Source organism: Crocodylus porosus, unplaced genomic scaffold, assembly GCF_001723895.1.
Source record: "Crocodylus porosus isolate Cpor-Errol unplaced genomic scaffold, CroPor_comp1, whole genome shotgun sequence".
Lineage (NCBI taxonomy): Eukaryota > Metazoa > Chordata > Crocodylia > Crocodylidae > Crocodylus > Crocodylus porosus.
In genome coordinates this window covers 5,089,333-5,102,446 of record NW_017728942.1, presented here as the reverse complement: position 1 = coordinate 5,102,446, position 13,114 = coordinate 5,089,333, and the positions used below count along the sequence as shown (strand labels likewise).

The 13,114-nt window shown below is 42.8% G+C and overlaps 1 protein-coding gene across 2 annotated transcripts in view; it reads right to left on the bottom strand.

Annotated features, from left to right (window-relative positions):
- Nucleotides 1–13,114, bottom strand: part of VAPB (VAMP associated protein B and C) — a 45,377-nt gene that overhangs the window by 4,731 nt on the left and 27,532 nt on the right. For both annotated transcript variants that reach the window (XM_019548185.1, XM_019548186.1), the window contains exons 3-4: nucleotides 5,260–5,363; nucleotides 744–824 (exon numbers count right to left, since the gene is read on the bottom strand). In XM_019548185.1, the coding sequence (XP_019403730.1) occupies nucleotides 744–824; nucleotides 5,260–5,363 (185 nt within the window). The remainder of the gene's footprint in view (nucleotides 1–743; nucleotides 825–5,259; nucleotides 5,364–13,114) is intronic.

Genomic DNA, 13,114 nt, shown 5'->3' with positions numbered 1-13,114 from the left:
AAAGCACAAATATTGTCAACACCTCCCTCCCCCAACCCTAGTCATCAAGAACACTGGCCAGAGGGAAAAAAACGAATCTTGATGCAACTTAACATCTGTTTGCTCTAATGACCTTTAGGGATTTAGAACACATGGTCTGAAAATTTCAATGTTGCTGATCAGACACCAGTCTGTCAGCTTCATAGGACCAATATTACACATGTACAATTGCATCTGCATGATCATGAATGCAAAGAAGAACACGTGTGTAGCTCAGGTGCAGGCAGCACTGGATACATGTTTATCAGTACGTCTCGATCCCTCAGCTCTGCATTTGAGGATGTTTATTTCCATCATGAATTAATCAGTGCTTTCAGCAGCACCCTAGGAAAACACTACTCAAATCAGTTCCTAACAAGCAGGGATCCTATACTACAATAACTGTCTACTTTTAAAGATAGTGCCAGGTCAGAAAGGAGGCTGGCAGAACTGCACAGGTTTGCTTCTGTTGCTGATGCTCAGGGTAAAAATGAGAACTCTAGCATCAACCCAAAAGTCAGCAATATCAAAGAATTTTAGCAGTCTTTTGGCACTTCTCTTGTCTAAATTAACCTTAAAAGTAGAATAAGCAAAACAAATATTTAAAAATTCTTTTTTTAAAAAAAGGATGTCATTCAGATACTGAAATGAATGATCTGCAACCTGCATTTTATATGCTCTTTCTATGGTAATAAGTCACCCAGAACTCTATTGGAAATACTCACAGGTTTATCATTTTCTGCTGGTAGTTCAAACACGCATCTAAGCTTTGAATCCATAAGTTCTTCTGGTTTTGCTTCTTTCCACTAAATTTTTTTTTTTTTTTTTTAAAAAAGAAAAAAAAGGACACAGTAAGTCTTGTGGAAAAGTCAATGCAATTAGTTTACTCCCTATATAGTCTGGCTCAGGAAAAAGACAACCCCCCCCAAAACCAAACAGTGGGGACAAAAGCCCTGGTGTTTATCCAGGCATTTAATGGTAGTGACAAACTACTAGAAGCATGATCAACACAAAGCAACAGTTTAAAACTTCTGAAAGCGGTATTTGTTTAACCTACCTTAAAACAAACTAAAAGCTACATAATACGGCACTCTAACATGCTGTAAAAGCAGTTAAAATAATAAAATCAAATCACAGCATTAAGAAATCTGTATTTAGAATGGACACAAAAATGGGAACTTTGTTGGTAGTTATATCAAAGGTCTGACCCACAAACACTTGTCAAGTATTATCTAATCACTTGGATCAAACAGAAGACGTGCAATAAGAGCATTCAGAAAAGGGAAAGTGACCAAAAAATAAACCACGCTTAAAATATTGCTGTTTTTGGTTCAGTCTTTTGTCAAGTCACAGATCTTTTTCTTTCCAATTTATTTCAAATACTGCTTTAAACACAGCCCTTAGAAACTTTATTGGCGAGTAAATGTTACTTCCTCAGAAACCCCCAGCAAAACCTCCCAGTTTTCTGTTGTTCATTAGTAAAATGTAGCTTCACATTCATGCATCTTTATTATCAGCAATATGCTAAATCAAGCACTCTCAGTTCTATACAGGCGAGATGGGGATTAAGCCACCTAAGGACATCAACATACTAGGTGACAGGAAAAGAGAATACCCACAAACCAATGCTAAGCTTTGCTTGTTTTTAAATTTTACTTTTCAAAAGCTAATGCAGTAACACTACGAATGGTAGGGATCATTTAGTATTTTTTCCTCCTATTTTGAATGGTTAAATCAAGATGTAACATTTGACCAAGGGGATTTTTATTTACTTATTTAATACTTAGAGCATTTATGACATACAGGTTGCCGTTTGTACCACAGATATTCCCCTCACCAATAACCCTTTAGCTAGACAATAACACGTGCAATTATCCTTCACTTTCCCCCTACAATTAGGAAAACTACCAGTACAAAGAATATCTAACATTTATGGTGGGGATTACAAGTTATAAATCCTTGCCTGGTGTCAACTGTACTTCTAACTGAAGTGGTTGGTTCTCAGTAATGATATCTAGCTGTGAAGGTCCATAAATCACAGCACCTGAAGCCCTCATATACTTTTCTTCATCTTGAATTTATTTTTGTTAGCAAGATTATCTCAACTAGCCTGAAAAATTATGGTCCTGCCCATGCAGTTTGAAGATTTTGACCCATGTAAACAGCTGAATTGTCCTGCAAATCTTCTGTGGCTGAAATCAGGATTCTATTTTGAGTTTGCTGGCTGTGAAATGTTGAAAGCTTTATAGTACTCCAGTAATGTGTCACACCTGTTTATCCAGAATAGGAAGATTTCTGTATGGTGGTAATATACAGGAGGACTGACTGAGTGCTGTTGAAAAAAAACACAGTTTTGTTTTATGTTGGTCTAGTGTGCCTTGGAACTTAAGATCCATCTAGGCTCCTAAATACATTATCAAGTTAGAGAAACTTTTCTTAGGAGATGGGATAGTTCATAACTGAAGACATAGCAGGACGGGCAGGGGATATATATGTGGAAAGAGACTGATTAATCTCTGCCAGTGCAGGAACATTTCTTACTGTACAGATGCTTTTCTTCCACCTGTATTCTTGTCTGCAATAACCAATACAGATCATATAACTTCATTTGGAAGGGCAACTTCAAGAATTCTCTAAGTGCTTACACAACAAGCTTCAGGAGTCTGCAATATCATCCAAGGAGGGTTTGCTTCTCAAACAAGTATAAAGATTACATGATAGCAAAGTAACCTGTTGAGTTCTCTGGCCAGTCTAACAAGAGCTACTATGTGAGCAAGCTCTGGGTGAATCCTGTACTGTCTTTATAAAAAGTACGTACTGTACTGTTCTGTTACATAATTTCTACATTTTATTATTACCATAATGTAGAAACATGCATGGGAAAAAGAGACCTTAGTTTCTAAAGGAATATAGCAAAAGGAGCAATTCCTTAATGAAACCAACTATAGCAACAAAACTCCTATTATTGCAACAAGCATGACCATTCTTGAGTTAGGAAACAAGCAATATGTGCAAAAATGATCAATAAATACACTTTGTTTTAAAAAAACCCGAAGTCCTCTTTTTATGAAGGGAGAAAGATGCGTAGCCACAAGTGGACTTAGACTACCTGTAGAATTGGCTAATTTCCAAGATTATTTGAAATAAAAATAGTCCTGTATTAGAAACACAGGTGGTGTGCTGTGGAAGAAAAAGAGTTGCCTTTCAAGACAGCACCAGCCTACCTGGGCGTCACTCTAGACAGAACCTAAATCTTCCACCATGACCTGGAGAAGTTGAGGCACAAGGTAAATCTGAAGGGCAGCCGCCATTAAGCAGCTAGCCAGTACAACACGGGGTGCTGACTTCTCTACCTTGAGAATAAACTACACTAGCCATGGCTTATGCACCAGCAGAATACTGCCTCCCTGTGTGGGCAAGTAATGCCCACACCAAACTGGACAGTGCCCTGAATTCTGTACTGCAAATAGTAAGTGGCTGCCCAGTATACATGGAGTGGGAAGACATGTTCATCGACAGGAATCCCCCCCTCATAACATCAAGAGGTCTGGGATACTGCTTGATCTGGCCATCAAAGCCCAACAGGAAGACCATCTGCTACATGACATGATTGAAAAGTACCCAGTGAAGAAACACCCAAGAAGCAGAAAACCATTACCAGTATTCACCAGAAACAGAGAGGAAGCAGGAGACACCATACTGTTATCATGGTCCCAGAGAAGGTGGGAAGAGCAATGGAGTAACAACACCCCACTACACAACTACCATCCTCACACCCTCGTGAGGAAACTCCCATGCGAGGCATGTGTAAACCTGAACTGATTGCAATCAAACTATGGAGCCTTCAACAAAATCAAAAAAGTGGGCCTTACAAACTCATCATTGTGCCCCTGTGGCAAAGGAGACCAGACAGCCCAGCATATACTAACTGACTGCCCAGTATATAGACCACCAGAGGGAGCGAACAGTCTGAAAGATTGCAGTAATATTGATGGATCTACTTTTACAAGGTTGGAGTCGACTTTCTAAAATCACATGCAAGAAGGGGAGGTGTCCTTACGAGCAGAAAACGCCCGTTCCCCAGGGACAAGACAGCAGAGGCACAATGTGTGCCACTGTTGCTCGTCTCTGGGGAACCCCCATGCATGCGTGCCCTGGCATGCAGCACATTGCCCTGGGTGGGGAAGGCTGAGGCCAGCACCTGGGCTTACCTACAGCCTCCAGGGGCTGCAGCCATGGCAATACTGCAGCAAGGAGCCTGGCCAGCAGCCAGAGTAGGGCTTTGGCCGGCCCAGCTCCAGCTGCCCTGGGGGTTTAGCCAGTGAGCTAGTGGGGACTGCTTGCATGTACAGCACATGTAGTGAGCAGTGCTGCAAACAGGTCTGTGATGCAGCATACCACACATGCACTCCGGTTTGGAGGTGCCCAGAAAGTTTAAAAGCAGGTAGAGGGTATATTGCAAATAAATCACATCAGATAGCTAGGAGGCTTTGGGGAAGAAGTGGAAAAAAGGACACTCCTTTTGGTTAAAAGGGGAGGGTGGTGGAGGGGGCAGAAGACGGGTGTATTTTTTGCTATTATAGGAAGTGCTACCATTAGAAAAAGTACTAGTGACTGCTTATAAAAGGTCAGTGATGCCTGCTTTGCTTCTTTCCAAGTTTACTTAAAAAGTAGCCAGCAATCTTACTGCTATATTCTTTTCCTCCCCAACTACTAACCCATATAAAGATTGGATTACATGATCTCTGGCTAACAAAACACATGGTTCAGGTAAATAAGCAACAAAATGAATGAACAAGGAAGAGGTACAGAAAAACAACAATAATTAAAACCATGCTAGTTCCTACTGCAAAAAGGTGCAGGCCACTTAAAAGAAGGCTCGTTGGACATTGAGAAAAGTTAAAAAGATAAGCTCCACAGAGCCTAGGAGATGCCCCGCCCCCCCAGAAAGTCAGACCAGCTTAGCCCCAGAGGCTGTATTTTAAAAATCTGAACCTGACAAAGTGTGAGCCCAGGCCCAGGATTTTAATGGCAGGGCTAATATTGGCTATTTGAGAAAGGCAATGAGCCCCAAAGAGCCTCTATCTAGTTCTGCAGTGTTGTGATCTTCCTAAATATACAGATGTCACCCCCTTCCTCAGGATTTACAGGAAAAAAAATCCCCAGATTCATGAAGCCCCTTTGTAGCTTCAAGTTCAATGTTATGCGTACTGTGTCTGGTAAATCAGCTTCAATACTTACTACTGCTTCCATATCTGAAGTATCAGCTGGAGCAAACATTGACTGAACCATGAACTTGTGTTTACTTTTCTCGTTAGGGTCATAATCAAAAGGCTGTAGCATCACTACAAGGGAAGGAAAAAGAACATTATGTCAGCATTGTAAGTACTTCCAACTGACTACATCATTTCTTGTAATACAGAAAGCAAATAATTTTAGTTGTTAGGGTTATATAAAAGTAAGACTTCCATTAGGTAAGGCTGCAATTCAAGACTGGAAAACAAAGAGGGGGTGAAGATTCCTTAAATCTATCTACCATCTGGTTTGAGAACTTTGGAAGTGAAGTGATGACCACTTTCATTATTCTGCTTGGATCATGTACAGAAAGTTACAGTATCTTGTATATAACTAAATTTACATGCTTTCCCAAGCAGAGATATAGGAGACACTACTGACAAACTAATGAATTTGTCATCTTCTACATGCACTATAGCTGAAAGCTCTTAAGAAGGACCACAGAAACAAGTCCTATAAATATTTGAGATCAGAAACCTAAAAATGCATGTTCTCTTTGAAATGTTTAGAAATCTCATGTTGCTTGGTTTAAATCAAAATAACTTTTCCCTTTCCAAATATACACCACACAGTTTTGCTTGGCTGCAATTCTTAAGCAGAAAAAAGATGCAGTTAGGATGCTAGTATTAGCCATAATAAACAGGCCATCACTGAAATTCAAAAAAAATTCGGGGCAATGGACTGTAAAGTGAAGAAAACACATGCATATTGCATAGTGTTTAAGTAAAAGTCTTCTTCTGTGTCTTTGTAAACAACATCCTGAATGCAAGGCAATAGGTATTCAACTAAATTATTTTTCAGATCCCAAGGCTGAGCCAGCAGAACCCAAGAGCAATATGGGAGTAGCATTCTTTGCTCGCTAAGTTTTCACTCCTCTACCAAGTCATATTTACCCAAGTTTGTGTGCTGAAACTAATCACATTAAAGGTCCAAGTGTCCTTTAAAAGGTGCTGAGAGTCCACCTATAGAATATGTCAGAATGTCAAGGAAGGATGGATTGGATTAGATCGGGGCGGACAATTATTTTGGGCAGAGGGCCACTAATGCAGTTTTGGCAGGCTGTTGAGGGCTGCATGGGTAGTCCTGCCCCCTGACAGGTGCCCCACCCCCTGGTCACCATCTTGGGACCAATGTCCCAATGTCTTTGGTCTCAAGACATTGGTCCCATGTCCCAGGGCCAGCACCAGTGGGGCCCAGGCTGACAGGGGTCTGTGGAGCCAGGCTGGGCTGCACCAGCAGGGAGAGGGGGGAGCTGGCCCAGCTCCATAGAGCCCCTGCTGGCTGGGACCCCGTGCTACTGCTCTGGCATGCTGGTGTGGGCCCTGTGCTCCCACTGGCCCCCTGCCCACTCACTCCCAGTGCCTCCCCAGCCCTACAGTGCAGGCGGGGGGCAGCACACACCCGACCCCCAGCTAGCTGGCAGGGAAGAAGCTGGTGCTGAGCATGGGAAAAGCGGCCCCTCACCCACCCCGTGGGTAAGCAGGCACAGGCAGCCTCCTGTGGGCTGCAAGTGGCTGCAGCATGGGGTGCCGGCCACAACGCAAGTGAGGGGCCTTTTTCCTTGTGCTCAGCATCAGCTTGTAATCCAGCCCTGCTGCCATCCTGGGCTCTGTGCCAGTTCCGGGGTTGCCCACTGGGCTGCTGCTGCCTGCCCAGAGCTTGCGCACTAGGCAGAGGCAGTGGGGGCAAGCACTGCCCGGCACAGCAAGCAGGGGGGGCTGCAGCTCCCGTCACCATGTGCAGTCCTGATGGGTGAGCCTGGAGCCACATGGGGCCCAGGCTGGTAGTGGGGCCAGGTTACAAGGTGGTGCCAAGTGCAAGGGCGGGCGGGGGGAGGGGGGGGCTCACACACCCCATGCTGCAGTCACTCACAGCCTACACGGGGCTGCCTGTGCCTGCTCCAGACAGCCCTGGAGGGGCTACAAGCGGCTGCAGCATCGGGCGGGGGAGGAGCTGCTCCCCACCCCCCGCTCAGCTTTTCACTGGAACACTTTTCCCCAGGCTCCTTCCCTGCCCTTCTCTTCCCCCGCTTACCTGAGGTTCCAGCATGGGGCAGCCATGTGGGCCCAGGCCAGAAGCCCCCGCTGGGGCTTCTGGCTGGAGGGATGGGGCCAGGTGGGCCCTGCTGTTGTGGGAGCCCGCCAGGGCTTCCCCTGGGTCCTACTGCCCTTGGTTCCTGTCATTTTTGACAGGAACCAAGGGCAGAGAAATATCAATTTTCTAAATTTTTTAGGGGCCTCATGGGCCAGCTTGAATAGCCTTGCAGGCCAGATGCGGCCCACAGGTCATATTCTGCCCACCCCTGGACTAGATCCTATCCAGTGGGAGATCACATGGGAAGTGCCTATACTCCAAGAAAAAACACACCCAACCTACCTTCCGTGCTACACCCAGAAATAAAGGCTGTGAGCCTGTCCTGAGGGCCGTTCTCCTGCCACCATTTTGCTCCTATACTAGCATTTTTGATATTTCTGCCTCCAGCCTGCTAGAGGGCCGAATCAAGGGGTGCTCTCAGGGTGGCTTTGCTGTCCCATTTCCAAGCTTGCACACAGGAGCAGGGTGTGCCTCTCGGCAGCACTCCTCAGAGGGGGGTGGAAGCAGTACGCGTGTCCCAGGTGTCATCTTACCTCTCGATCTGCAAGTACAGCTTTCTTTTACTTCTGCCACTGCTACCACCCCCTTGCATCAGGTACTCGGGAGTAAATTCCCCTCTCTGCCCCCCCAAAGACAATTCCCCTGTGTAAGAGTGGCTAAAAGAGAAGAGGAGGAAAGGATGCATGTTCCAGTTACTAAAATACTGCAATAGTCACCTGGGACAGCAATGTTTTGGCATGTGTGCAAAGAGATCAACTTGGAAGGGAGACAGGCAAGAAAAGGAATGTGTTGCCTGCAGTACCTTCTTAGGTTAGGCACCAGGCACAATGTAAAAACCATGCTATTTCGCATATGAACACACATGACCAAATGTTACAAACTGCTTCTGACTAACAAATGGAAATCTAACACAAACTGTAAGATTATAGAGGGTACCTTACTTTTTAGAGTTAGACAAGTTGCTTTTGCCAAATTCATCAGTTAATTCAAAGTCCCAGAATTAAAGCAAGTTTTAATGTACTAGCACTGTACTGTGCTTTAACATACTAATAATATACAGTACTAGGTGTTTTAGATGAAGGATAGTATCAAACAATAAATGCATTAAATTCAGGATGGCCACTATACAGCTTCATGAGACTACTTAAATGTTTTATTGCATCACTGCTACATGCAAGGGTCCAATTTATTCTAGGGCAATAACAGCCATGGCAAGTTTTCTTAAAGTGAACAGAATAATGCTAAGCTTGTGCCATCTCTCATACACACAGTTGCTAATCAGCAACCGTGGAAGACTGCTGGATAGTGAATTTTCTTAACTGAAATGCTTCCTTAAAACTCTACTTGCGATAATCAAATACCAGTGTAAAATAATTATTATGAGACACAGCAAACTTGTGAACAACCTTTTCAGAAAAACATGTTCCAAATGAATACTGGCTTGAGCCATGAAAGCACTCATGTTCAATATTATGCAATATACAAGTGTTTCTTGCCTATAGTGTTTGAGATTTTTCTTCCCTGAGCTTAGTTGTCTTCCGTTGGTCAAAACTACACAGTAGGGAGGACTAACTGGGTGGTCAAATAGCTATCCAACTTCTGCAGGTCAGTGGTTCATACTGGTTTGGTCTATTAAGTACAGCTATGAGCTCATTTCAAAGTCAGAATTTCCCAAGCTATGATGTGGAAGCCATTTCTGAATGCCAAAATGATTGCTGCTCCACGTCTCATTCACTGAATCATAACAGCAGAAAGCTAGAGAGGGCTGGATAATACAAGTGTTGTTAGTCCTTGTCCTTTCAGATCAACACATGAAAGCCACATTGACAGGAACAGTATAAAAAAAAATATTTCATGCGTCAGGCTGGATACCCAAAATACCTACCACCAATAAGTCTGTTCAGGATGAAACTAGACCTTTGCAAATTCTCACAGAAAAACAAAAAATAAAGAAAAATGCCACTCCAAACCAGAAGAGAAATCTCCAATGAATGCCCTTAACAGCAGGGATTTGGTTATTTTGTAGTGGGATTTCTGTGTGTTTTGACAGGAGTCTCACCATAACATGGCTAAACAATTTCTAGTGTCTGAGCAACATTGAGCATCTCTGCAGAAAATGCACTGGGCTGTGCAGACATTGCCTTACTGACAGCAGGAGTGCCCTAATACTTGGCACATCCAATCAAAACCCCAGCCATCTCTGCCTATCACAGGAACTTGATAGCAGTCAAATCTCAGGAGCACAGTGAAATACTGTGAAGGTAAAAAGGGCTAATTTAAGAAATTCTCTTGCTTAAATCATAAGAGAAAAAAAAAAGGTTGAGATTTGCTGACAAAGCTAGAGTACAGTCTCCAAAAAGCTCCTGTGCATGTGTTACCATGGACTAAAGAGAACCAAGGATACCCTCTTTTTTTTTTTCTATTAATGCATGCTGAGTCTTGTACACCAGAAAAGGCTACAAAACTGTGATTTTATGTTATATCTCATGATTTGGGCAAGAGTCGTGCAAATAAAGCAAACAGTATTGACAACACACTGTTTATAGGGCCACAGAAGAGGGAGACCTAAAATTTAGCTCGACTAGTGAGTCAAAGTCAAGTCAGGGATCAAATGCTGTCCATCTTCACTGCAGAAACTGATTGTATATGGACAAATACAAGCTTGAGCTAGAAGGCCTAGCCTTTAAAAGAAGCTGCACTTGTAAATGGGTCATGTTTGACCTGTCAATTAATTAGACACAAGTCTGATCTTATCAAGTTTCTTAGCCGTTACTTTTCGCTTAGTTTTTCTATGGATGAATTGGAGACCTGGCAAATGTCAGCTGTTGCAGAAAAAGTGACAGTGGACATGCTTATAAGAAACTGCAGAGCACTGCCATCAAGGCTTGAAATATTTTTTTATTCCCTTATTCAAAGGTTAAACAGGAGCACAGGTCTAGAAGAGGCCTCTTGGGCCACCAAGGCCAGTTTCCTACTACTACTACTACAAGAAGCAACATCACATCGTCTCTTTTATAAACACTGATGAAACCCCACTGTAAAACTAACTAGGTTCCTTACCTCACTGCTCCTTCTAGACAACTACTCCATAAACTTTGCAGCTCAAAAGGGTTAGAAACTTTTATCTGCTTTTTAGCCTAAAAAGTTTATTCATGGCAAGCTTATAACTAGTTGTTTGTGCCAACAGTGTTTTTCAGCTTCAGTAGCTTCTTTCTATTCATGGTGTTCCTCTGACCCCTGATGCATATATAAAGAACAGTAACAGAGCCTCTTAACCCTATCTTTGGTAGACTAGACTAAACCAATTGAGTTTTAGTTCCCTCTTCCAAGACAGGCTGTCCATTCCTCCGATTATCCTAGCTGCCCTTCTCTGGACTCATTCCAGTTTAAAATTCACTTTAAAAACACAAGTAAATGAGACCTTTGCCTCTTCTCCAGCTAATGAGCTCCCATTTTATAGAAGCAATGTGCATTAAATGCGCAGGGGCAAAAATCTTGCCCTTTATGCTATTAAAAGTCCATCCCATTTCCGTTATTCTAGTCCTTAAGGGCATCTATTTCTTCCTCTAGGATATTTGGATCCTCCTCTATTAGCGATAACTCCTGACCGTCTCAGCAAATTTTATTAGTGCGCTCTATGTTAGAGGTCAGAAAACACACTCAATAAGATGCATCTAAAGTCTGATCCTTGAGAAACTTGATGAGTTAGCAATACTTTTCAATCCATCTTTCTATCCTTGTAGGAGACCACATCTTTTCCAGTCAACTAAATTACATTATGTGACACCACATCAAACTTAATGAAAAAAAGGACCAGATTGTAAGGATCCCAGACTTTCTAGACTGAGAAATCTCTCTCTCGGATGATAAAATATCATGCTAGTGCCAACTGTTTGTTTATCCTCTTCAGTATTTGCTCTAAAGGGCTGCATATTACTAAGGTTAGCGGGACAGGTCTCAGGGTGCCTGCATCACTCTTCTCTGTATCCTCTTACACCAATTACTTGGAATTTCACATTTGCTCAGCTCTCTCTCCTGCCATCCCAGATGGAGACAGAGGAAAGCAGTAGTTAGCATTTACTTTGCTCAGCCTAGCCCCAACAGATGAACTGGAAGGCTAGGCTTTTTCTACTCACATTGTGCTTCATTTTCAACCTCTATTAGATTATTTCAGGCCCTGACTACAGATGCAGATCCCTATTATTTTCATGTCTCTTCTATAAAGCTGCATACTCATGGAGGCTACAAAACTAGGTTCTCACTACACAAGAAGCTCTTTGGATACAAGTGCACATAAAAGCCCATATTTTATAAAAATATTTGAGATCAAATGCTCATGCAAATCAGTTGGCTAGGCACAAGTAGCAGCTGATATTTGCACTTAAAACTGTCAATATTAGGCATATTACTGCATGCATAATTACACATTCAGTTTTTTTGCAAATCTAAGCTACAACAGGTCTGGAGTTGTAGTCATACTATGTACTGAGAGGAGTGGGAATGCTTTAAAGAAATCTCTGGTATTAGACAAAGCTCTGAAAGGCCCACAACAGAACATCTAGAGGTTGGACATTTGCCAACCTTTTGGAAAATAGAAGGTTGGATTCTAGCCATTGTAGATATGTTAAGTCAGTTCTCTTGTTAGCACAAGTAGAGTAATACACTGATAACATGGATTCTTCTCATTTGAGATGAATTATCCACCTCACAAATTTACATTCCCCAAGAAGCTTCAAGCTGCATGCACCATTTTAACGCAAGGAAGGCTGTATACAACCACAGCCCTCAGAAGGCAGAGCTGCCCCATTATCTAGCTTCAGACTGAGTCCAAACTGAGCCCAGTGGTCAGTGTCTGAACAATCCAGCATGCGAGTCATTTGATCATTCTGGCTAGTACAGATCACACCAAAACCTTTGGTGCATATGCCTAGGCAACAGTTTGGAGGAGAGAAGGCTGCCATAGACCATCCATCCCCACTTCAGACAGTTGAGACGAAGTCTGAAGGCCAGACTGAGCCCAGACGTCCGGTACCTCGATGATCATATAGCTTCTGCCAGAGAACAACAGATTAAAGCTGCTGTTGGCTGCCCAATGCCTCAGCTAGGGCGATGTCCCTTAGCCTTTTTCCAACCAAGGAATTGCCCACAAGGCATCGGGCACTACAGTTTTGAGGTGCCTTAAAAGTTCACTTTACCTGGAGGTTGCAATATTGTAGAATTTTATAGGAGCTATCCCACCACAAGTAGCCCTACCACATTGCCAGAAGTCCTCCAGCTGGATGCAGTTTATGGTCATACCCAAGATCTTTTGCATTTACATGTACATACTTCAGACAGTAAATCTGAGGAATTAATAAATTTGCTCAAGCTGCATATGCACTTGAAAGATTATGCCAAGCTCTAAGAAGTGCAGTACCAATCTCATGCTACCAAATGGCTATGTTAAAGTCAGTTAACGAATCTCAGGCGGATATAGACTAGATATAGTACATATAGCCCAATTAGTTTAATTGGCTGAAAATTATCATCCAATTCCCACCCTGTAATATATTTTCTCAGCAGGAATATATTATAAAGTTTACAACTCCCCTCTTCCCCCCACCACCCCAAGAAAGCAAAACAAAAAAACCCCACACAAAGCCAACCCAAATCTGTTTTGTTTAGTAGGAAGGAAAACTACAAAATGTTATGATGCTTGCTTTTGCAT